This window comes from Vidua chalybeata, chromosome 8 (genome assembly GCF_026979565.1).
Source record: "Vidua chalybeata isolate OUT-0048 chromosome 8, bVidCha1 merged haplotype, whole genome shotgun sequence".
Classification (NCBI taxonomy): Eukaryota; Metazoa; Chordata; class Aves; order Passeriformes; family Viduidae; genus Vidua; species Vidua chalybeata.
The window spans coordinates 611,966-636,911 of NC_071537.1; the positions used below are offsets into that span (position 1 = coordinate 611,966).

Here is a 24,946-nt window from a genome sequence, read left to right on the forward strand (position 1 = left end):
AAGAAAAAAGACACAGTGAGCATGGAAAGCCAGGCATAAGCACAGGGATAGTTCAGTGTCTGCCTGCCAGCACGTTTGCTCCCTGAGGAGCTCTGCTGTCCTGAGGGAATTGGGGGTCCATCCCTGAGGAGCTCTGCTGTCCTGAGGGAATTGGGGGTCCATCCCTGAGGAGCTCTGCTCTAATGAGGGAATTGGGGGTCCATCCCTGAGGAGCTCTGCTGTCCTGAGGGAATTGGGGGTCCATCCCTGAGGAGCTCTGCTGTCCTGAGGGAATTGGGGGTCCATCCCTGAGGAGCTCTGCTGTCCTGAGGGAATTGGGGGTCCATCCCTGAGGAGCTCTGCTCTAATGAGGGAATTGGGGGTCCATCCCTGAGGAGCTCTGCTCTAATGAGGGATTTGGGGGTCCATCCCCACTCCAGGCACAAGCTGGGGCCTTGGGGCTCCTCCCTGGCGGCCGCGGTGCTGCGGAGCCGGGGCTGAGCGTCAGTCAAGGGCACGGAGCGTCTCCGGGTGTCCCTGACCCAGAGCCTGCAGGAAAGCTGTCCAAAGGAATTAGGGGCAGACACTGTGTGGGTGCCACGGGGGGGTGTTTCCTGCAGGCTCTGGCTCCACTGGCAGGCAGCTGTGGGGCTCGGCTCAGCCTCTCCTGGCACCGGGAGAGCTGCAGAGATGCTGCTGGCTCTGATCTGCACTGGGAGGAGGCTGGGGCAGCTGTGCTGCCTCCGACAGCTCCCTGACAGAGGGAATAAATGCAAACCCTCCCTCCCTAAGGGAACGGCTGGCAGGCTTTGAGCACAGACCGTGGAGGGACCCAAACTGGGTGATGTGGGAGAGGGAACAGTGACTCTGCTGGGTCCTCGCTGGCCCAGGGCCTGGCACGAACCAGGCCAGCTGTGGGAAAAGGGACATTTGCAGCACAGGGACCTCAGAACTTCCTTTGCTAAGTGTTGGCAAGCAGGGGGTGCTGGGATATCCCTGTCACCCCATGGATGCTGGGGTGATGGGGAGGTCACTGCCATCACACTGTGAGTTCTATCTTTCCCATTCCCTATGGATTTCACACTGCTGTCATTGAAGCTCTATTCAGGACAAAAAGAGATCATAGAATCATAAACAGTTTGGATTGGAAGGGACCTTAAAGCTCATCTCATTCCACCCCCTACCACGGCAGGGACACCTTCCACTAGATGTTAATGGCCTTGGTGCAATTTCAGGGAAAATCAGAAAATCAACGAATGAAATTAATTAAATCAAATTTAAAGTTAAATATAAAACATCCAAACAAATACATTCCCATGTGCTTAACACAGAAATTACTGCAGCATTAAGCTGTGAAATGTAGGTCATATCAGATAATCAAAAAAGACCAAAAAATCCTCGGCAAAAAATTAAATCCCTCCCTGGTTTACATTTGTGTGTTCGTTCCTAATTCATGGATTCATGTATCTGGAGCTGCCATACGTGTGGCTCCAGCCCCCACTCGCAAATCAGATCCCTGCTTGTGCTGCCACAGCCCCCGCTCCCTTTCTCGTGCCCGGCTCAGACAGAGCTGGAGACCCAAGCGCGGCGGTGCCCGAGGGAAATCAGTGTCTCGTGGACGTGCCATGACGTCTCACCAGCACTGGAACCAGCGTGGGCCGAGGGGAAGCCAGCCCGACTCCTGGAGTTGTGGGCTCATCTGCAAACCAAGGGGCCCGCGGCTGCACGGCCCCGAGGAGGAGGAGGAGAAGGGTGGGACCCTGCCCACGCTGCCATCACGAGCCTCTCCCCGCTCCAAGGGGAGCACAGTAACCTGCAAGTCACGATGGGATGGTGCAAGCCTCACCCAGAAAAGCTCAAAGGAAGAAAACAACAAAATGGACTCGGGTGGATCAACCACTTCCACCATTTTGCAGTTTCCAGCCAAGTTTATTCCAAGCAAGGAGCAGACAGGAACGGAAAGCCATTCCTGGAGGTACATGCATGGCTCTATGGCCAGAGGTTCACTCTGTGTACACACCTTTCAATATAATAACTGGGCTAGAATAATCTTTATAAAAAGGTGTGTTGCATGCCCCTGGCCTCCAAACGAGCCCTGGTATTGGGTATTGGACTCACACTCAGTTTTGAAAAACCGAGTAATAAATGATCTTTAAAAAACAAGGCTGCCAGAAGGACACCAGCCCATGGCATGGCCGGGTCCTGGAGGGCCAGCACCACTCTGCCCCAGGACACGGGGCTGCACTCGCCCCTGAGCTGTGACCGCCGAGGGACACACGGTCTGGGGGTGGCCCTGGGAGCACGGCCAGGGCGGAGGGCTCTGGCTGGAAACCACGCAAGCGCTCATCGGTGCGAAGTCCTTTGATGCGAGCGGGCAGCGGGCGCTGCTGGAAAAGAGCGTGACCCAGCCTGGATGTGCCCTCATGGCCACGCCGGCGCGCAGGGCCAGCCAGCCCCGCAGCCCTGGGGACGTGGCGGTGCCGCATGCACAGGGAAGGGCTTTCCTAGCAGCTAGCGAAGGAGCGCTGGCAGAGAACCCAGCTGGGAGCGCTGCCTCGGGGATCACTCTACTTTCTACCTACGAGGGAAGGGCTGGCACAGCTGGCGAGCTCGGGGGCGGCCCACCGGCCCCGTCCCGGCAGGAGGCGGCGGGGGCCGGCGCGGGGACAGCGTCAGGACAGCGAGGTGATGTTGGACCTCCCGCCCGGCGGGGCCATGATCTTCTGCGCCGTGCGCCGGGCAACGTGGTCATCTGCCTGTGACCCTGCGGGAGAGCAGAGAGCGGGGCAGTCCCACTGCTTTACATGCCACAGCCATAAAACATTTCCTCAGGAAATACTGATAATTTCGTTATATGCCACTCTGGACACTCTACAAGCACGGCACAGTTTGGAATGGCTGTATTTGCCTGAACTTCTTAATTTTTCATTGTTTCTTTCTGGAAGTATTCTAAATGGCTTTCCTATAAATAAATTTTCTATATAATAAAACGTGGGGACTGGTAACATTTATCAAACAATATGGGACCCATGTGACCCAACCAGCTAAAAAACCATTATGGAAGTCATTTTAGGGCAGAGCATTGGCTTTCCAAGCTCCCGACAGCTGCTGGGCAGGTTTCTGCAGAACGAATGATGCTCTGGCTCCTGGGAGCAGAGCCCCCACCAGGCTTTGTGCATAAATACTGCAGAACATTCTAGAGCTTTCAGTGCTGCACTTGGTCCCTTGGCTGCGGCCACAGGACAAACCGCTTTGCTGCTGAGCAGATCTGAAGTTTCTCTTGCCCTGGCATGTGGATATTCTCAGCTCAGTCAGAGAGAAAGAGAAAGGTTTTCTAACCAGGCAAGAGCCTGGGAAACAGTTGGGAAAGAATGTAAATAATTCTCTAATCTCTCTTGTTATTCACATTGTTTATAGATATGCTCTGCCACTGTGCGTCATGCACTGCACACCAATGGTGGGACATGTTTTCACTCTATGACCAATGAAATGAGTCTCTCGATGTTCTCTATATAGAGAGCGGTACATTTGAAATAAATCAGAGCTCATTTTCTTTGCCTTCTGATCTGGAGCTCTCTGTTCCCGTCCTGCTCGACAGCGACACTGGCACTCCCCCCACCCAGGCCCCCCGCGTGGGCCCCACGTACCGGACAGGCTGAAGCCGGACTGGTGCAGGTTGCGCACGGGCGGGGCCGCGGCTTTGCCGGCGCCGGGCGCCACGGCCTTGACGCTGGCCGGCACCTCGTGCACCGGCCCGTCGTACATCCCCCGGGGCACGCCGTGCACCTCGGCCAGCTGCACAGGGGAGCACAGGGTCAGCCGCGGCCGGGGACGGGCGACAGGCCGGGGGCGACGGCCTCCAGCTGTGCCAGGGGAGATTCAGGCTGGGCACGGGAACATTTCTCCATGGGAAGGGCTGCCCAGCCCTGGCACGGCTGCCCGGGGCAGGGCTGGAGTCCCCATCCCCAGAGGGACTTCACAGCCCTGTGGATGTGGCACCTGGGGACATGGGGCAGTGGTGGCCCGGGCAGGGCTGGGAGAATGATTGGAATTGATGGACTTAAAAGGACTTTCAACCTGACACCTCCAGGGATGGGGCACCTACAGCTTCTCTGGGTGCCATTCCCACCCTGCAGGGAGCTGGCACATCCCCATCCTGCCCTCCAGGCACCCCAGACACCCTGAGGCACACCAGAGTCGGGGCTCCTGCCTCTGCAGTTAATTTGGGTTACTGATTCCTGCTGTGCCTTTGTGTAGGATGCAGAATGACAGCATCTGCAATAGCACACGGAAAAGGGAAGGAGGACAGAGCTGTTAAGAAGCTCTTTACATTATTTGCATGTCTTTGTGTCTCTTTCAAAAGCTGTGCCAGCACACAAGAGGATTTATCTTACTGTATTTCCAGTACCTAGGGGATGTACATCCCTTACCCTCCAAGGCTGCAGAGCAGACACTGGGAATACAGCAACAGAAACTTCTCTAGCACAGCTAGGAGAGGAATTCCTCCCTCTACATCAATACAAACCAAAAAAAACCTTTTGCTACAAGTCATATTTTTGTTTTGTAACATTATAATAGGCTAATAAAACTGTCATTATTAGCTCTAATACTAAGAATTCTTGACTGAGGAGCCAGGCAGTTACACGACAACACACAGAAAGAAATAGCATTGATAATATTCCTGCTGCTGTTGCAGGTTTGCCATCACAGCAGCCCCAATACACTACAGCAGAGAGATTGTGATCAAAACACGGGATTATGGCAAATAAAATTCTCCTTACCCTGTTTCTTGCCTTTATCCTTTTGTAAACGAAGTCAGGGAATGTCTTCCTAGGGATGAAGCGACCTGAGCCCTGGGTGACACACAGATTTCCATCTTCGAGGACAACTCTTCCCTGACTTATGACCATGGTTGGGACCCCGTGGCACTCAGTGCCTTCAAATATGTTGTACTCCACATTCTAGAAAAAGCAAACCCTGATATTCAGTGCCTGCAGGATTTAAGAGGAGGCCAACAATGCCCCCCATTTTTGTACACTGCTCCTCGTGCACCATCAGTCAGAACTGACTAACCCCTCATATTTCAAACAACAAGATTCCAATGGGAAGCAAACTAGAATGGAGAGAATAAACCTTAAAACCAATCATATTAAACTACAGCAACACTTTAATACCTTTATTAAATTATATGTCTATTATTATATTATTTATATATTCTTTACGGGAAATTTATTGAAATTTTGTATTATATTCATACCAGTATATATTAAACTATAGCAATAGTTTAATACACATTAAACTGTAACTAATACACATTGCAGTTTAGCAACAGCTCAGTACTTCAGTTCAGCACCTACATTTTTCTTGTCCACAGCAAATACACTGACCTTAAGATTTCTTTACCAAATGCCAGCTGTCTTGGAGTGGTCACTCAGTACCAATCCCACCCTTTACAGCAAGAAAAGGATATTTTCCTACTATTTTTAAAAGCAAATGCAAGGTCCTTCATCAATTTACCCAGACAGACAACTCCTCCCCTGCTGAATGATCTGATCCAGCATGCATTGCTTTCCAGATCTCTTCTGACTCTAAAACCAGCCCCAGAAAATGATTTAAAATATATTTTACCGAATTGTGGGTTTTTGCTGAGATGATTTTCGTAGCCTTGGGGTTCCACAGCACCAGGTCTGCGTCGGAGCCCACAGCCACGCGCCCCTTCCTGGGGTAGCAGTTGAAGATCTTGGCAGCGTTGGTGCTGGTCACCGCTACGAAATCGTTCTCATCCATCTTCCCGGGGACCTGGGGAGGAGGAAACAGCCCAGGTGGGCACGGCCCCGTGCCTGCTGTGGGCACGGTCCCTCCCCACGGCCAGACCTGGGCTGTCCCACTGGGAGGAGCTGCTGCCCCCACCCCTGTGCCCATGTGGGGTGAGGGTCTGCTCTGCCACAGGGCTGCGGTTACAGGGGAAGGGGGATGTGAGGACAAGCCTTGTCCCTGTGGGATAAAGGATATGAGACACAGGTTTTATTTTCCTTGGACTCCAAAGGTTGAAGTCTGTGAAAAACAAGGCCTTCACTGGTTGGCTCCAGCTCCTGCACAGGCATCTCAGGATCACTGAAGAGGGTTAAGGACAGCCCAGTGAAGAAAGACTGGAAGTGAACCTCACCAGGCTATTTATTTACCATCTTCACTCATCATCTTAAGAAAAGTTCTATTTCTCTTTGAACAAAGCCCACAAAGAGAGGTTTCAGGGTGGCTTGGCTGCCAAGCTCCTGAAGCCTGCACAGGGACATCTGCTCTGTGGGATGCAGGATGGAGCCCCCCAGGGGTGCTGCTGGCAGGGAAGCATGCACTGGGGTGCAGGGACACGGACTGACCCCACCCTCGGATCACAGCCCTGCCACCAGGCACAGAGGTGACACGGAGACTTGTCCCCACTGCTGGGGCCTGGGCTGACCTGGCAGTTGGAAGCGTGGCCACGGCCATGTCCCACGGGAGACCCCCTCTCCCCAGCCACCTCCCCAGGGCTCTGGTGAGCACGAGGGGACAGGAACACCTCATCACCCGTGGGAGAAAGTGCTGCAGAGACTCCCTGGTGAGTGAGCGAGAGCGGAGGGTGGTCCCCACACAGCAGCCTTTGAAGACACCGTGAAGGCACCTGTGTGTCAGTCTCTCACTGGCACCTCTCTGAAGCTGCAGCAGTGTCTAGGCAGTGTCACCGCTCTGGCTTGTCAGAATTAACCAGGCTGTGACAGCCCCGAGCCCAGGCACAGCTCACGTGTGCTCCTGTCCAGCTGCACCGCAGCACCTACCACGCACTTCTCCCAGACTATGGCCATCCTCTCCTCGATGCCGTTGGTGCCCTCGGGGATGAGGGTGAAGTTGTCCTTGCCCACGGCCTTCTGCGCGGTGGTGAAGGTGCAGTGGGCACTGCCGGTGACCTGCAGGTCCCCGCTGGGGAAAGGACAGGGCAGGGGTCAGGGAGGGGGGCACCGGTGGCACCCCCAGGCCGGCAAAGCCCCCCTTGCTGGGCACACCGCGGGGGCACCGGTGGCTCGTGGGCTTCGGGCCCCACAGGCGATAGAACGGCATCGGGTGGGCGTGGGTGGGATGCAGACCGGGCAGGTGTGCCCAGGGGTGACACGGGACCCACCTGGCCAGCAGAGTGCTGAGGTGATCCGGCGTGCTGGGGTCGGGGCTGACGGGGGGGGACGTGACGAAGGCGGCGGCTTTGGCCCAGTTTTTGCTCCAGTAGTGGGAGCCGTCGGTGCCCAGGCTGGCCGTGATGGGCTCCCCGTACACCACGGTGCCTGCAGAGCAACGGGGTCAGGGGGGGCACGGGCACGGGCACGGCGCTGCCCTGACCACACTCAGCACTTCCACTCTTCAGCACTGCCAGCCCCTCAGTCTCGCTAATCCTTTAGATTATCTCAGGTGACTGGGAGACACTGTCAAAGCAAGTTCTGGATCTGTCTGTCCTCTCCTTTCACCAGGCACACTTTCTGACAAGCTGTCACGCCTTCCTTTAAACCAAACCTGTGTCTGTCTGGCAGCCACCGGGCCAGGGGAAGCAGTGACTGTGCTCCCCCTTCCACCCTGCTCCCCACAGGATTGATCCCAGCCCTTCCCACTCCACCCCCAGCCACAATTTGGAGCTTGCTCCACATCTGTTTTTCATTCAGTTCACACCAAACGATCACAAGTGGATTATTCCCCGTTCTCAGCTGTGTCTGCCTAGATGGAAGTGTCACAGTTTCCAACACATCCAATCTTCCCAGCTCCAAGCAATTCGCTCTGGCACACCCTACCATGGAAACCAGCACGAGCCTCAGCGCCCTGAGAGTGTGGGGGAGCTCAGGAGATAAGGACTGCCCAGACCTCACAGTCAGAATGGGATTCCTGGCTGGATTTAGAGGCTCAGCGATTGCCTGTGCAGGCCACTGTTACCTTTCCTCTTGGCCTGAGCCAGGACATCTGCAGCACCCCTGCTCATCACCTTGGTGACGTAGAGGGGGCAGTTGGCCTGCCTGGCGATGGTGATGGCGCGGAACACGGCCTCCGCCTCCACCTGCGGGCACAAGAACATGACACAGCTGTCCCAGGACACAGCTGTCCCAGGACACAGGTGTCCCACAGCACAGCTGTCCCAGGACACAGGTGTCCCACAGCAGAGCTGTCCCAGGACACAGCTGTCCCAGGACACAGCTGTCCCACAGCACAGGTGTCCCACAGCACAGCTGTCCCAGGACACAGGTGTCCCACAGCACAGGTGTCCCACAGCACAGGTGTCCCGGGACACAGGTGTCCCACAGCAGAGCTGTCCCAGCCTCTCTGCACGGCGGGGCCACAGCTTGGCGCCAGGGCTGATGGCGTTACCTCCTCGGGGCGGCTGAGGACGTGCCCCTCCGGGCCTGTAATCCCCAGCTCCAGCAGCCTCTTCTGCTCCTGGGGGACAAGGAGGAAGGAGAGAGCAGTCAGTGATGGGCACAGCCCGCTGGAGCACCATGGGACACTGCACACCTTGTCCAGAGCCACCCGAGGGCAGGGGGCAAGCGATGAACGCACCTGAGCAGGTGGGGCACGGGACACACCCCTGGGACATCCCACTCACCGCGGGGCCACCTCCCAGAGACCTGTCCTGAGCTGCAGAAATGCTCCTGCCTGGGAGCTGCTGTGCCCCAGCAGCACCTCTGCACCTTCCCACCCCTCAAACCCAGGGTTCTGGAGGAGGGGGCTCACACCCAGGCTGCTGCAGCCCCGGTCACAGCTACAGCAAAGGGAGAGGGATCTCACCACCTGAGCCTGGGGGAGGCAGGGATGGGCACAGGGATGTGAGACTGTCACTGGGATGCAGCAGGTGCCACCTCTCCCAAACATTCCTGTCCCTTTGCACCTCACCATGTGGCACGGAGGAAAGGGAACCCGCGGTGACAGAGGCTGAGATGGGCTCTGGGATGTCCCAGGTCACTCCTGTGGCAGATGTCCAGCACACACCTCACCCTGTCCCGCTGCTGCTCTGTCTTGTGTAACCTCCCAGCCAGCTGGCATTAAGGCAAGGATGCAATCCAACCCCACAGAGCAGATCCCACCAGATCCTTTAAAGGACCCTGCTCTTAGAGCGTGCCTATTTGTCTGTATTCTTGTCACAGATCTCCAAGTTTGTCCCCAGGGCTCAAGTGGCACCATGCTGGCAGCTTACAGAAACACTGCTGCAGCTTTGAGCTGCCTGGCTCCACAGCCAGCTGAGGAGCACGTTTCCAGATAAAATCCCAGGAGGTGGGAATTAGCCTTCATCCTGTTTGTTCAAATAAACCCGTTTGAAGGATTGGATCTGGCTTTCAGTTCAGCCTTCCTCCCACACCAGACTGAACGCTGGCGTGACCGTGAGCCTAAGGAACTGCCAGCCTAACTCCACCTTGTGTATCTGACTGAGCTGGAGCCAAGCCTGTCTTTTCTATAGGTAAAAAGGAAAAATAAGGCCCATGAGCAGAGGCTGCGACACCAAGGAATTCCCAAGTGCTGATGGTGGAGTTAAATGCTGCCAATGTCACGGACATTACTGTAAAAGCCTCAAACCTCCTGATTTTTTCAAGTAATCCATACTCCTAAAAACGACACAAAACAGGCTAAAGCATCACTTAAGGCGGTCAGTCATCCCTTAGGAACCCCCAAAGTGCTTTTTGGGAACCCAAGCACATGTGGAGATCCATGAGGACGCTGATGATTCCACAGGACACCCTGATCTTCCTGCACATTCCTCTGCCTGCACACGCTGCTACAAAGGGTCCCATTCCCTCCAGGGCTTTGGGGCTGTAGCTCCCCGGGCAGGGGCAGGGGCAGGGGCAGGGGCAGGGGCAGGGGCAGGGGCAGGGGCAGGGGCAGGGACAGGGACAGGGCAGGGACAGGGCAGGGCAGGGACAGGGACAGGGACAGGGACAGGGACAGGGCAGGGACAGGAGCAGGGACAGGGACAGGGACAGGGCAGGGACAGGGACAGGGACTGGAACAGGGACAGGGCAGGGACAGGGACAGGGACAGGGACAGGGCAGGGACAGGGACAGGGACTGGAACAGGGACAGGGACAGGGACAGGGACAGGGACAGGACAGGGACAGGGACAGGGACAGGGACAGGGCAGGGGTTCTCCTCCCCAGTGCCCTGGTCTCCCCCAGGTCCCAGTGGACACAAACACGGTACCTCCTGGATGATGTCTCCGTTCTCCGCGTGCACTTGGGCGATGGCCCCCAGGTCCCGAATGGTGCAGAAGATCTCGTACATCTGCCAGGACACAGCGGGGGCCCAGCTCAGCCCTGCCACTGCCCCCGTGGCTCAGAGTGAGGCTGTGCCTTTGCCTGCGTTCGGGTGCCCTACCTGGCCATCAGTGCACTGCAGCTTGTCCTTGTAAGCCATGAACACCAGGAAGGAGTTCACACCTTGAAAAAAGAAAAGGACATGTGTGGCTTTGTCCCTTTGTCACTGCCCTGGGGTGGGTTGGGGGGGGGTTGTGCTGGCGAGGGTTACACTGGAGGCAAAGTAAAGCCAAGGGCTGATGTGGGAAATGTCCCCACTGACCCCAAAGCTTGGGAGTTGTAAAGACAATAAACCCCTACTTTATGGTGTACCTGAACCAAAAAATGAAACCTCTGTGGTCTGTGTTTGGGGCTAGGTACCCTCTGTGACTGGCTCCAAATGCACACTCGTTCAGAGTGTGCCTCACTCCCAGGCTGCTTTTCCTCCAGTGTTGGCTTCAGTCTATGGCTTATTCTCAAATATGGGACAAGGGATGGAGGGACAGGACCCAGGGAATGGCTCCCACTGCCAGAGGGCAGGGATGGATGGAGATTGGGAATTGGGAATTGTTCCCTGGCAGGGTGGGCAGCCCTGGCACAGGGTGAATTCCCAGAGCAGCTGTGGCTGCCCCTGGATCCCTGGCAGTGCCCAAGGCCAGGCTGGACACTGGGGCTGGGAGCACCTGGGACGGTGGGAGGTGTCCCTGCCATGGCAGGGAATGGGATCAGGTCTGTTCCAATCCAAACCATTCCATGATTCTATGAATTGCTGCTGTATTTTGAATAGAGGCAATAAGCAATACCAAACAGTGATCAAATTACAGCTGTATTTCATCTGTGTTCCAAGGAACAGCTCCATTACTTCAGCCACTCTGCATTTTAATAGGAAATTCACTCTGGATTTCTATGGTAATTGGCCAATTAAACCCTTGCTTGCAAGACTACAAATTACACTGAAGACATTTAGCTCTGCATTAGCATATCTGAAGGAAAGTGTAGTTCCAAACATGGCAATAGGTAATAATGAATGCATGAATCCCTGTCCTGGTCTACTTTCCTGCTTTCCAGCCAGCCATGTCCCAGGGATACCTCGGGATGCACAGGAGTTACAGGCACAACGGCACCACTACAGAACTTAAAGCTGAGTTTCCTTCTCTGAGCCCTGTCTCGGAGGTTTTCCTAAATTTAAATGTTTTTTTTCTGTACATCTGGCAGCCCATGTCAGGGTGGCCAGCCCTACTCCTTTAGCTTCCAAAATCCCTCTCCATGACCAGGCTGCCCAAAGGTGAGGGCACAGACCCAGACGTTATGGCAGGAACTTGGTGCCCGTGTCCCCGTGCACAGCTCTCTCCTGGACGGCCAAGGACAGCTGGGGAGGTCCCAGCTCCACGGGCAGGAGCGCGGCCGCCCCGCTGTCCCTGCAGAGCCGGGTGCCGGGGGACAGCGGGGCTGCCACCGCCGCCCCGGGACCCTGCAGTGACCCCGACCCCGTGGGTCCCTCTGCCCTTACCCTTGTCCTTGACCAGGGCCTCCAGCTCCTCCCTCAGGCTCTCGTGCCAGCGCGGGACGTCCACGCTCAGGCCGTAGTCGCAGCAGGCCTGGCCGTCGGCGCGGCCGCGCCACTGCTCGTAGGCGGCCAGGAGGCTGCTCCCCGCGTCCGGGCACACGTGCTCAACTGCGGGGACACGCGTGTCAGGGACGGGCACGCGTGTCAGGGACGGGCACGCGCCGGGCACCGCGCCCCACGCACGGAGCCGCTGCCGTGGGCACGGACACGGCAGTGCCAGCTCGCTTCCAGCGCTGCTGAGGACGAGGGTAATGGGTGTCCCAGGCTGAGAGACACAAGGGCAGGAAGCAAACCCCACTTATGGCTTTGTCAGCTGCTCCTCAGCCAGCGCAGCGCCCTGAGCGCTGCCCATGGTTCTGCCCTGGGGCAGTTCCCGTGGGCAGCCCCCAGTGCCCATCGCTTCCCTGCAGCACTGGCTGTGGGCTCGCTGGGGAGCTACGCCAGGACTGTTGAGACTGGTCCTGCAGTCACACGCTGCAGTGGTTCTTGGGAGTGGAGTAGGAACAGAACAGAGAGCAAAATTATTTTACATTAACACAAAAATGGAGCCTGTGCTTAAAGCTGAGAAACTCGAAAATGCCCCACATTTGCAGAGCTGTTAAAACCATATTAAAAGGTGTTTAAAGTGTTCTTCTGTCTTGCTCTCTGGTGAGGCGAGCCAGGAGCAGACAGATGTTTTTAATATACGTGTGTATTTTTAATTTCCGTGTGCAGCAAGGGAAGGAGGTTCTGCACGGTGCACAACACCTTTAGTTAGCTTTGTGGTGCTTGGATTTGTCCAGCAGAAACTGACATTTCTGTGCTGGGAAGGTAAACAAACATCCCTGGTGTATTGTGCTAGAAAACAGCAGCCTGCCGGGATGTGCTGCCCCTTACTGATCATGGTGGTGCCTCCTGCCAGCGCTGCCTTGGTGCCCTGGAAGAAGCCGTCGGCCGAGCTCATGCCCATGGCGGGCGCCTGCAGCCGCGTGTGGACGTCGATGCCCCCCGGCATCACCAGCTGCCCGTGGGCATCGATGGTCCTGGTGCCGCCGGGAACGACCAGGTGCTCTCCGATTTGTCTGGAAAGGAAATCAAGATCTCCTCTTAGCTGGCAACAGCTCTGAAGTGAGGATGCCAGAACAACCTCTGTTGCTCCTCCCCAGGCTGCCAGTGCTTTGCAAGTCTTTCCAGCTGCAGAACTGCAGCGTACCTCTTTCCTGACACTACTCTAAAATGCTGCCTTTATTTTTCTAAAAGATTCTCAAGAAAAAATGATGGGAAGGAAGCTTGTTCAAATCCCAAGGCACTGTATCATTCTAAGAAATTATGTAAGCAAATATAAATTTTTAACTTACTTTATTAAGCCGTCCTCCACATAAACGTCTGCATAAAATGACTGATCATCGTTGACAATTTTTCCTCCTTTGATTAGAATGTGGTCACTCTAATGGGAAAAAAATCACAGTTTTTTAAAGATTTTTTTTTTGTTTGGATTCCACTTTACTCATTCCAAGCTTTAAGTAAATCTAGGTTTAGTATTTTCCCTCCAATCACTCAAGTTCAGTGTCTATCCAGACTATTCTACAACTACATTTGCAATATGAAATTGTCATTTGGAGGCAAGAGCCAGGGGTGCATCACTGAGCCTGGCAGCCCTGGGCACTCCCAGCTCCAAGGGCTGAGCCGTGTTCCTGCCTCAGCTCCGGCTGCGAGGCTTCTCAGTGCATCTCATTAACCTGGTAATTTATTGCCATTCATTCGTTTTCACAGTCGCGGCAGAGGCAGATAAAGCCTCGAGGACTTGCCTCACTTCAAAGCCAGACACTGGCACAGTTTTCAGATTTGCAGAATCTTCACCCAGAATCTTTAACTAGAAAATTTAGGAAGCAGCAGCACTGATGTCTATGTGGAGCTGCAGCCTAATTTCAGAGGATTCCTTTCCTGATCTCTGGTGTTGCTTGAAAAATTATTTGCAGTGCTGAAATGGGCAACACAAAGAGCACGGCCTGGGCACAAAACCAGCTGAGGGACTCCTGAGCACGTGGCAGCACAGCCTGGAGATGCTGCACCACAAAGAGCCGGGTCGGGAGGCAAAACTGCCTAGAAACATTTTGGAGCTTGTTTAAAAGAGCATCGCTGGCGTAGAAAAGGAAAACTAAAGAATTGCATTCCTTTTTTTTTTTTTTTTTTTTAACTGTCAGGGATTTATTGTCTTTATTGTTTCCCCTTGTCCCATAACATCAATCAAAAGAAGCCTCAGCGTTGCTGCCCCATGGGAGAGCCTGACGACCCCTCCCCTTGTGGGGCCCATCTTCACCCCATCCCCATCCTCACCCCATGGCCATCCTCACCCCCATCCTCACCCCCATCCTCACCCCATGCCCACCCCGGCGGCAGCGCCCCACACCCGGGATCCGCTCCCGCAGCCCCGTAACGCGGCTGGTCCGTGGCTCCCGCGCCCACCGGGCTTTTCCCAAGGGAGTTCTGCCACGAGCCGGCAAGAGGAGAAAAAACAAAACACAAGGCATCGCATTCGAGGGATTTGTCCCGGCTCCTGCCGGGAAGCGCCGGCGCCGGGAGGAGGGAATCCCCTCCCACGCAGCGCGGCCGGGGCCGGGAGAGCCGCGGGGGGACCGGGGATCCCGGGCTGAGGCGGGGAGCAGAACAGGGCTGCGAGATGCTCTCACACTGCCAAGCCCATCCCGCGATAAAAGCGTGCCCGGAGCTCATCTCCGGCCCCGGCGGCACAGGGGACCGGGGGCACGGCGGGGCAGCCCCGCGGCCGCGCTGCGGAGCCCGCCCGCCTTTGTCCCCCCGGGGCGGCCCCGGGACAAAGCTCCGGGACCGCCGGGCTCCGGCCGGGACGCGCAACAAAGGAGCAGAGCGGGGCAGGCTGCGGGGGAAGGACAGGGCAGCGGCTCGGCCCCGCGGGCACCGGCACCGCCGGCACCGGCACCGCCGGCAACGGCACCGCCGGCAACGGCACCGCCGGGCGCTCACCCCGGGGCGAGCAGGAGCCCGCGGCGCTCCCCGGCTGTGCGAGACCGCCCGCCCCGCTCCATCTCCGGCGGCCGGAGCGACCCCCGGCCCGGCCCCGGCTCGCAGCCCCGCGGTCCCGCAGCCCTCGCCCCGCGGGGAGCGCTCACCGTGCCGCGGCTCACGCTCTTCCTGCCCGGCTGCGACATCGCCGCCGCCGCCGCCGCCTCCGCCGCGTGTGTGCGGGGCCCCCGCGCGTGCCCGCGCCCGCCGCCGCGCGCCCCCGCCTGCGTGCGCGCCCCCGCCCGCCCCGCCGCGCGCCCGGCCGCGGACAGAGCCGGTCCGGCGGGGCCGAGCGGGGCCGGGCGGGGCCGGGCGGGGCCGGGGGCGGCGGGGCGCTCGCAGCCCCGTCCCCCGAGGAAAGGCGGCCCAGCACCGGGCCCTGCCCAAAGCCGCGCCGCAGGGACCGGCCCAGCGCCCGCTCCGGCACGGGCTCCGCGGGATGGAACGGGACGGGACAGGACGGGATGGAACGGGACGGGATGGAACGGGACGGGATGGAACGGGACGGGATGGAACGCGACGGGACGGGATGGAACGGGACGGGATGGACCGGGACAGGACGGGACGAGACAGGACGGGATGGAACGGGACGGGATGGAACGCGACGGGATGGACCGGGACAGGACGGGACGGGGCGGGACGGGATGGAACGGGATGGAACAGGACGGGATGGAACGGGACAGGACGGGACGGGGTGGGACGGGACAGGACGGCAGGCGGACAGCCGGACGGGTCCCCGCTCGCCCTCCCGGCACGGGCTCGGCCAGGCCGGCTCGCCGAGGCGCCCCCGGCCCCTGTCCCGGCCCGGTCCCGTTACCTGCAGGCAGCCGTCGGGCAGCGCAGCCGGAGCTCTCGGGGGCAGCGCGGCCGCGGCGGGGCCGGGGTCGGGATCGGAGTCGGGGCCGGGGTCGGGGCTCGGTCCGGCGTCGGGGCTCGGTCCCGGCTGGGTGTCGCGGCGGTGCCCCCCGACGGGTGTTGCTGTTCCGGAGGCAGCGAGCGAGGCGAAGTTCAGCGTCTTGTTGTCGAAGGCATCCTCCACGCTGCAGAACATCCCGCCGCGCTTCTGCCGCGGCCGCGGGCTGCCCGCACCCAGCCCCGCAAAGCAGGCGGGCAGAGCGTCCTCCTGCCGCCCCGACATGGGCCCGCACCCCTGCGCTCCCGCAGCCGCTCGCCCTGGGGAGGAGAGCCCAGCGCCGCGTTAAGAGCTGCCCAAGGACCCCCCGCCCCTCCCGGTGCCCATCCACCCGTGCCCGTCCCCACGTACGACCGGGAGGTGACATCTCCCAGCGTCTGTGATGGCAGAGACAGCGCGGGGTTGGCTGCCGCGGGGATCGGGTGAACGCCCCCCTCTCGAGCCCTGCCGGGCATCTCCCGGTCCCCCAGGGTGGCCGGTGTCACAGCCCAGCTTCCCCATCCCCTCAACCCCAAACCAGTTCATCTAATTTGAAGGTTTAAAACAGGTCTTTTTAATTAAAAGTTGACAATAATTTATGTATTTTACAAAGGAATAGAAAGTCTCTCGATATATATCATAGGAATCACAATACAAAAATATCTGTAAAATTCTCTAGTCGATCGCTCCAGTCCCTGTTTTCGGGCTGGAGGTTGCTGTCACAGCACTGAACCCAACGCTCTGTATTTTGGATATGATTCTGGAGTAGGATTAGAGGACGCGGGTCACGGCACGCCAGCCAGCGGACCAAAAACCTCCATTTTCTCTGCGTTACGTTTTGCATAAGTTTACAATAGTCCCTTTTTATAAACTGTACAGCACATCATACAGGGTTTAATACACATATTCACACGGCGATTTCCTGAGTCGAAGCTAAATCTCTCCCTGTGCACGCTGCCGGCGACGGCCGAGGGGCACAGGGCTGCGAAGGAGCCGGCGTCGGTCCAGGGGCATTTTCAACTCCTGGTCAGGAATTCTGTCCACAAGCCATGTAAGGCACTCAAGGAATCACTGAAGGCTACAGAAATAGAGCAGAATACTGGAAATAACAGCCACATCCTCCAGCAGCTGGAACAAGAAGTCCACGCCTGACGCACACAGGGCGGTGGGTTTGGGGCGAGGGGTGGCCCGTGCCCCCCCCCCCGCTCCGGCTGCTGCCCCCGGCCGCGGCACGGCCCCGCCGCGGTCCCGGGGCTTGGAGCGGCGTTTGTCAGAGCTGCACAGGGGCCAGAGTGAGGAGGGAGCAGCCGAGAGCCGACACGGCTCAGCCCTGCTCCGGGCCAGGAACAAACTCCTCACAGAGCCCAGCCCGGCCCCGGGCTACCAAAAAAACTCCTCACAGAGCCCAGCCCTGCTCCGGGCCAGGAACAAACTCCTCACAGAGCCCAGCCCTGGGACGTGGGCAGCAAGCAGAACCAGCAGGATCCCTTCCCGGACAGGGAGGGAGCACATGGGTGGCAATCTCTTGTCTGTGCATTTAAACGGAGGACACAGTTCTGAAAACATTCTTTGAGCCATTTGTTTCTTTCCTATGTACAAAACTTCATACATATTTATAGTGACATATAGATAAGCACAATCCCTTATTTACACACGGACCTGTCCTGTACAATTGGCTTTGTACTTAAAACCCCCAGGATCAAGGACGCTAATTGGAAAACAGAACCGGTGTTTGAGACACACGAACACACCAGGCAAGAGCACGTCCTGAATGCAGAGCCATGAGAAGGACTCAAGCCACTTCCCAATGTGCCCTTTGTCACCTCAACCACCATCTGCAGGCTTCCAGGGAATACAGTATTTTAAGACATGAAGTATTTCAGTAGAACTCAAAATGAACCCGTTTCAGGCGTGAAATGCAGAAGCAAAAATGCAGCTCATCCCAGAATCCCAGCACTGGAACTGGTAGAATCAGAGCTTGTTAAATCAATTCCATCACACGCTGAATCACACGCTGATATCGAAATCCACAACCTTGGCCTTAAAACATCGCATCCCTTTGGTTCAAATACCGCACTTCTCTGACCAAGTCCCTTCTTTCTGTTTCTGCAGCCGAGCTCCCTGCGCTGGGTTAAAACGTGGTCGATGTACAAGTGCAGGAAGAGGCTGAAGAATTTCAGTATCAAGGGGTTTTCTCCACAGCTTTATAAACTCCAGCGGCGCAGGTACCTACAGGATAAAACAAACACAAGGTTTAACTACAGCTGTGGCCCTCTCCTCCACATGGGATTTTTAATCCCAAAATCTACAACATTTCCATTCCACAGGTTGTGCTGTGTCCGTTGTGCTGTGAGAGCTGCGTTAAGCAGCTCTCAGTTAAGTCTAAGTTGGAGTAGGCTTAGCCAGTTACTGTTTTTTTCCCTGAAAAAAAAAGAGATAATTTATTAAATGTTAAATGTACTGTTTTCTCCAAGCTCTGGCACGCATCAAATCATTAATTTTCCTTAAACAATACTCCCCTAACAGTTTTGGGTAACACTCAGAATATGGTGATGATCGTGATGAATGATGAATTTAAAATCTGCCTCAGCTGACAAACTCTGAGAGGACGAGTTAATAACCACGGAGCCAAATTCCACCTGCCCAGGGGAGGAGAGGCGGCACGAGGGACGCGGTGCCCGTAGGTGGGAGGGGGCTGCTGCGGCTGCCCTGACCCTTCCCTTCATCCACTATTCCCTGTCCCTTCTCCATCCCGTTCCCTGTCCCTTCTCCATCCCCTGTTCCCTGTCCCTTCTCCATCCACCATTCCCTATCCCTTCTCCATCCCCTGTTCCCTGTCCCTTCTCCATCCACCATTCCCTGTCCCTTCTCCATCCCCTGTTCCCTGTCCCTTCTCCATCCCCTGTTCCCTATCCCTTCTCCATCCCCCGCTCCCTGTCCCTTCTCCATCCCCTGTTCCCTGTCCCTTCTCCATCCCCTGTTCCCTGTCCCTTCTCCATCCACCATTCCCTGTCCCTTCTCCATCCACCATTCCCTGTCCCTTCTCCATCCCGTTCCCTGTCCCTTCTCCATCCCGTTCCCTGTCCCTTCTCCATTCCCTGTTCCCTGTCCCTTCTCCATCCCCCATTCCCTGTCCCCTCTCCATTCCCCGTTCCCTGTCTCTTCTCCATCCCCTGTTCCCTGTCCATTCTCCATCCCCCATTCCCTGTCCCCTCTCCATTCCCCGTTCCCTGTCCATTCTCCATCCCCTGTTCCCTGTCCATTCTCCATCCACCATTCCCTGTCCCTTCTCCATCCCCCGTTCCCTGTCCCTTCTCCATCCCCCATTCCCTGTCCCTTCTCCATCCCCTGTTCCCTGTCCATTCTCCATCCCCCATTCCCTGTCCCCTCTCCATTCCCCGTTCCCTGTCCATTCTCCATCCCCCGTTCCCTGTCCATTCTCCATCCACCATTCCCTGTCCCTTCTCCATTCCCTCTTCCCTATCTCTTCTCCATCCCCCGTTCCCTGTCTCTTCTCCCCAGGCCCCAGCAGCAGCTGAATCCCCTCCCTGGCGCAGCCACTGTGCGGGGAAAGGGTTAACCCTTCCCAGCCCGCGCGGCCGGCAGGACAGAGAATCCCGGGCTGCCTGGGGCTCCTCTCGTTCCGAGCCCCCGCCGTGGGCAGGGACACCTCCCACCAGACCAGGTCCTGCCGGTCGGGTGGCTCCTCTGTCCCCCTCGCAGGAGACAACAGCACCCCAAGAACTTCAGAAGCAATTCCTGCGAAGAGAGCGAGAAGCAGATGACAGAGGAGGAAGCGAGAGCGGCTGAAGGGGTTTCCAGATCCGCTTCGCTCCGCTCCGCGCCTGGCAGCGCCCGGGGCCGGCACAGCGCGGCCCTGCCCGGGGCTCCTGCGGCTGCGGGCCCCGCAAAGGCACACCTACCCCTCCCTCACCCCGCGCCCCCCGCCGAAGACAGCCAATTGTTCCAGAGAGCTGTAAAACTGGGACAGCGGCATTTGAGAAATGGTAACGGCTGGAGCGCTGGTATTTGTGTGTCTGAGCATCCGTGGCTTGTGGGAAGCAGCAGCTTTGCTGAAGAGAACAGTGCAGGAATGCAATTCCTCAAAGATTACGGATCAAATGTCACGTGAGAAGGGAATCACAAAACCCCAGAATGGTTTGGGTCGGGAGCTTTGACCCCAAATCCCACCCAGTGCCACCCCTGCCAAGGCAGGGACACCTCCCACTGTCCCAGGTGCTCCAGCCCCAGTGTCCAGCCTGGCCTTGGGCACTGCCAGGGATCCAGGGGCAGCCACAGCTGCTCTGGGAATTCACCCTGTGCCAGGGCTGCCCACCCTGCCAGGGAAGAGTTTCTCCCATGTATCTAAGCTACATTTCCCCTGATTTAATTTGAACCCATTACTCCTTGTCCTGTCACGACAGTTCCTGAAGAAGAATGATCACCTTCATCAGCACAGCCTCTTACCAAGGCTACAGTAGAAGGAGATATATGTTTACACATTCATCTTTATCTATGTATATATGTTTACATGCTTATTTACATATACTATATATTAAATATTTATATTTATATATATCACAAGGGGCCATATGGCTGAGGGACCTGACAGCATCCTGGGCTTCTGGGAAAAGCTGGGACATGTTTGGGGAGTAAGGAAAGGCACCAGAACCACCAGGCAGCCCTTGGACTGGCCAAGGCAATGCCTCACTGAGCCCCTTAAGCAGAATTACCAGGCAGGTGAAGCGATGCTGGAGGTGTCCCTAAGGCAGCTCAGCCCTCTCTCCTAAGGAAGAGCCTGCCTGGATGAGCCTGAGGTTCTTCATCACCTGCTAAACCTGAATTCAGCCTGGGACACACCTTGGGACCCCGCTGCTGCCTGTGAGGGTCAGTGGGACCCTGAACCATGGATCCCTCTGGGATCCATGCAGTGGGAAGGAGTGGATCAGGGGGCTGGATCCCATCCTCACCTGGGACACACAAACCCCCAGGAGGTGGGAATGCAGCATCTCTCATCTTCCCACTCATGGCCCACGTTGAGAACAAGCAGGTGGAATTTCATGTCCATGTAAAGAACAATGGGCTAGACTTGGCTTCCTTGCCTTTTCCCCTTCCTCTCCCACTGGACAATTATGGCATATTCAGCCCCTCCTGTGCACATGTATCTGAATACAAATGCAAATAACCCACTGGGACATACTGCAGGGCAGGGAGGGGGGCCCAGAGAACAGGAAGATGAGAAATCATGAGCAGAATAAAATACAGAGGGGAGTTATTGAACCACCTGAAAGCGGTGGCCATTTAGTTCCAATAGGTTCCACAGAAAGGTGAACATTTGATGTCAGGGAAGAGGATGGGACAGGTCCCTGGGGCAGAAGAGGAAGCTCTTTTTTCTTTCCCCCTTCTTCCTGCTGAGAAAGAGGAAACTGCTGGCTGCAGTGAAGCAGCCAGAGATCAGGGTAATAACAGTTAATGGATTACACAAATGGACTTACACAAATCTCAGCTGCACCCCCAGCTTTGACGAAGTGCACTTTCTTTTTTAAGATGCTATTTTTTAACACCTGCCTTTGTGAGTGGGGTGAGGGGGTGAACACAGGCAATTCACTACAGAGTTTCTGCAAAAATTCAGATTCTTGATTGCATTTCAGGCCACAGTCATGGTTTTTGTGGCTGGAGGACGGGCTACTAGCCCTGAGAATCTCAGCAATCAGCAGCCCCTCACTGTCCACTTACTTAATTCCTCACTTTCTTACTTAATTCCTCATTTTCAATTTAATAATTAAGAGCACTGTTTCACAGGACATCCCAGTGAACATATCTATGGTGTATTTTGTTCCTGCCAATACTGACTTGGAAAATTCTGGGGTTTTCCAGTCCAATTTACCAATGGAAGGAGCATTCCTGACCGTACCCATTTATGCTGACAAATGCTTCGAGCTACACTGAGCAGAGCAGCTACCCAGGAGCACAAAAAACCATTTCACCTCATCAATATTCACAGACTCGAGTCTGAAACGCTGTTCCCGGGCCCCCTGAAGCTTTCCAGTGGCTCCAGGAGCCCGGGGAGGCAGGGGCTGGGCTGGGGATGCCGGGCATCACCGGAGCCGGTGCCCGTCAGTGCCAGCCCTGCTCGGCCAGGTCGGGACTGCCAGGGAACAAGAGCACGGCTGATTTTAACCATTCCTGCTCACTTTCCAGCACGGCATCGTGCCATGGGCCACCCAAGGCGGGGCAGGGCTGTGCTCTGGCACTGGCATCACCTCCCGTGCTGGAATGGCCCCGCAGTCAGGCTCTGCCCATCCTCCCGCCACGGGCACGGGGGGATTCTGACACAGACCTGCTGCAAACTGTGTCTGCTACAGCAGAAAACAGGGCTGCTCCCTCGAGGCCTAATAGCAGGGGTTTCAAAAGCTGTTTCCTTCCCTGACAAATCATTTGCCTGTGATAAAATCTCGGTACTACTCATTTTACACACACACACACACGTATATATATTTATAAAAATATGTGCATAGAAACCCACACCATTTTCTTTCCACATTGGATTTTCAGTTCAGTAGGGACAGTTCAGTGGAATCAGTTCAGAGGGGATCAGCTCAGGGACAGTTCAGCATGGACAGGTCAGGGACAGGTCAGGGACAGGTCAGCAGGGACAGTTCAGTGGGATCAATCCAGCAGGTCAGGGACAGTTCAGTGGGATCAGACCAATAGGGACAGTTCAGGGACAGAGCAGGGACAGAGCAGGGACAGAGCAGGGACAGAGCAGGGACAGGTCAGCAGGGACAGCTCAGCAGGGACAGGTCAGGGAAAGGTCAGGGACAGGTCAGCAGGGACAGGTCAGGGACAGGTCAGCAGGATCAGCTCAGCAGGATCAGCTCAGTAGGACGGTGCCCGGTGAGCCGGACAGGCGGAGCTGATGCAGGAAATGCAGGCTGACACCTCAGCCTCCCCTGCACCTGCTCCGGGAAAGGCACCGGGGGGACACCGGGGGGAGCCAGCCCTGATGGCACCCCGCAGGACCTCGGGGCTCTGGGAGAAGAGCCGCTCCATCCTGCTGGCACACCCTGCAGCACCGCCCCACTGCGCTTCAGAGAGCCCTCCCGGAGCCTGCGCTCCTGGAATTCACAGCCCTCAGAATCCGCCCGGCATTTAAGAAAGCGAGAAGCGTGGCTTTAAGTGACGATGTGAGTGCTTCACAATCCCCTTCCAGGACCTTCTCAGCGCTGCCAGCGCCGGCCCTCTGTGACAGCGGTGACAATCCTGACACTGCACTCACCCCTTTGCTGTCCCGGGGGCGCGCACAGCATCCTTGTTTATAACGAGGAGCAAAGTGCCCCCGGGGCACTTCAGAAAAAGCCGCAGACAGAACAGCAGCTCCTCGTCTGCCTCTACCCATCTGCATGAGGCCACTACAGCCTCAGTGACTTGGACACGTTCTCCTTTCCCGGGGAGGTTTCTCTGGGATTTCTGCTGCCCTGGAGTGCAGACATATCACTGAGCACCCCAACGCCTCCACGACAGGGCCATTTACACAAACATCATTTACAAACAGAATGCATTCTTTTAAAAAAGCTAACTTCATGATAGATTTTCCAGCTGAATAATTCTTCAGGCTAACGCTGAGTTTGGTAAACTACAAAAATATGTGTCCTTATTATTTGCAAGAGCTCAGCAAGACCCAAATTAAGGGGGAGAACCCTTCAGCTGTGATGAGAATTTAAGCTGCTCTGCCCAGGAGTGCTTTGGGGAACAAAAGGTGAAATGAATGATTATCTTCAAAACCAGCATGGTGAAGCAGGCTTTTACCCTGCCAGTCTGTACAGTTAGGAGTTTCCTTTCTGAGAGCAAGCAGAGGATGGAAGGCACTGGGGTTTTGAGGGGGAAGCACACAGGACACCAAATTGCTGCTGCTGCACAAATTCACGCTCCAAAAAAGCTCTTCCCTACTTCCCACAGAAAGAGGAACACCCGTGTAAATGATTCAAGGCAAGGCTGGATGGGGCTTGGAGCAAGCTGGGATAGTGGGAGGTGTCCTTGCACATCCAGAGATGACCTTGCAAGCCCCTCCCGACCCAACCCAAACCATTCTGGGATTCTGAGCTGTGTGTGATCCCCTACAGCCACGCAGGAGCGGGAGGTTTTAGTTGTAGAGAGGAAAAAGGAAAGGCTGGTCCCACGTCCTGCCCTCGGAGCGGGCCCAGGAAGCACAACCAAAAGTTCCTGCTGTAATAAAGCAGATGTTTGCTTAGAAGGAAAATCCCAGCTGGTCTGTGCCAAAGTGTTTTCCCGTGGGATTTGGCAGAACCGTGGAGGAGCAGCCTCTGCACGGCAGAGATGTCTGGCACGAGCAGTGGGATGAGGAGTTCCCAGCCATGCCCAGACCTGGCTGGAGCCTCCTTCAGCACCAGCCACGCTCTCCTGCCCCAGGGCCTCCATCTCCTCCGCCTCAGCCACAAATTCAGACTGACATTGTCATTTCTGTGCATTTCAGTCTGCAGCAGCCCCCGAGACAGCGGGGCAGAAACGCCGTGCAAGGAGACACCCCCTGCTTTTATACAAATTGACAGTTCTTAACCCGCTGGAAATCTCTTGCTCATTGCTGAGCCCAGCCCTGCCCTCCACGAGAGAGAGACACCCACAAGGTTTACAGCTCAAAAAGGAATAAAAGCTTTTGAGCCAATGCCCCCGTGCCTTCCCAGGAACGCCTTTGCTCAGTGGGATTCTCCCTGGCAGCCTGAATTTGCCCACACTTCACTTCAGACGAGGATGTCGGGCTCACCCTGCACAGCACTCGCCAGTTGGCATTCTGGGGCTGGAGCTCGCCAGTGCCCCTGTGAAGGAAATCATTTCCAGAGGGCCTGAGCACACACAGGGCTGCCAGCTCCAGCTCCAGCAGCTCCTCACTCCCCTGCTGATCCCTTCTGAAAGGAAGGAAAAAACCCCAGAACCCCAAAACCCCTGCTCTGCTGACAGCAGGACTACACCAGGAACACAGAACAAACTGCCTGCTGCTCAACTGATCAGTGTGCAAAGTCATTTAAAGAAAAGGAATTATCTACAAAACAGAGAGGCTCACAGGGACAGGTCCTGCTCTGGTGGTGAAGGAGGTTCCCCTGGAGGAAATGTCCCCATCTGTGGTTAAATAAAACCATCAAGCTCTGAGCTCCTGAAACTGGTGTTTCTAATTACTGCCTAC

The 24,946-nt window shown here is 56.4% G+C and overlaps 2 protein-coding genes across 4 annotated transcripts in view; both read right to left on the bottom strand.

The window, feature by feature from the left end:
• Window positions 1-1,887: 1,887 nt before the first annotated feature.
• On the bottom strand, window positions 1,888-15,062 carry DPYSL4 (dihydropyrimidinase like 4). 3 transcript variants are annotated; one of them, XM_053948820.1, is made up of 14 exons: window positions 14,963-15,062; window positions 13,172-13,260; window positions 12,711-12,895; window positions 11,778-11,942; window positions 10,350-10,411; window positions 10,176-10,256; window positions 8,356-8,424; window positions 7,927-8,047; window positions 7,133-7,289; window positions 6,792-6,933; window positions 5,608-5,778; window positions 4,761-4,940; window positions 3,627-3,774; window positions 1,888-2,743 (listed from the first exon to the last, which is right to left on the bottom strand). In XM_053948820.1, the coding sequence occupies exons 1-14, from the start codon at window positions 14,999-15,001 to the stop codon at window positions 2,652-2,654; spliced, it is 1,701 nt and encodes a 566-aa protein (XP_053804795.1). In that variant the 5' UTR covers window positions 15,002-15,062; the 3' UTR covers window positions 1,888-2,651. The 3 variants fall into 3 exon arrangements, with proteins under 3 accessions (XP_053804795.1, XP_053804793.1, XP_053804794.1); XM_053948818.1 differs by lacking the exon at window positions 14,963-15,062 and adding an exon at window positions 14,280-14,730; XM_053948819.1 differs by lacking the exon at window positions 14,963-15,062 and adding an exon at window positions 14,203-14,444.
• Window positions 15,063-16,297: 1,235 nt separating this feature from the next.
• JAKMIP3 (Janus kinase and microtubule interacting protein 3) overlaps window positions 16,298-24,946 on the bottom strand; it is a 65,621-nt gene continuing 56,972 nt past the window's right edge. Inside the window, exon 24 of the transcript XR_008432021.1 lies at window positions 16,298-17,976. The gene's annotated coding sequence lies outside the window, so the exon portion shown is untranslated. The remainder of the gene's footprint in view (window positions 17,977-24,946) is intronic.

Excerpts from the sequence above, each read along its gene's own strand:
- DPYSL4 (XM_053948818.1), bottom strand. The coding sequence starts at position 14,546 with ATGAGCTCCGGGCACGCTTTTATCGCGGGATGGGCTTGGCAGTGTGAG. Across the intron at positions 10,257-10,349 it reads TGCAGTGCACTGATGGCCAG|ATGTACGAGATCTTCTGCAC; the intron begins GTAGGGCACCCG and ends GTGTCCTGGCAG. Across the intron at positions 6,934-7,132 it reads CTCAGCACTCTGCTGGCCAG|CGGGGACCTGCAGGTCACCG; the intron begins GTGGGTCCCGTG and ends TCCTTTCCCCAG.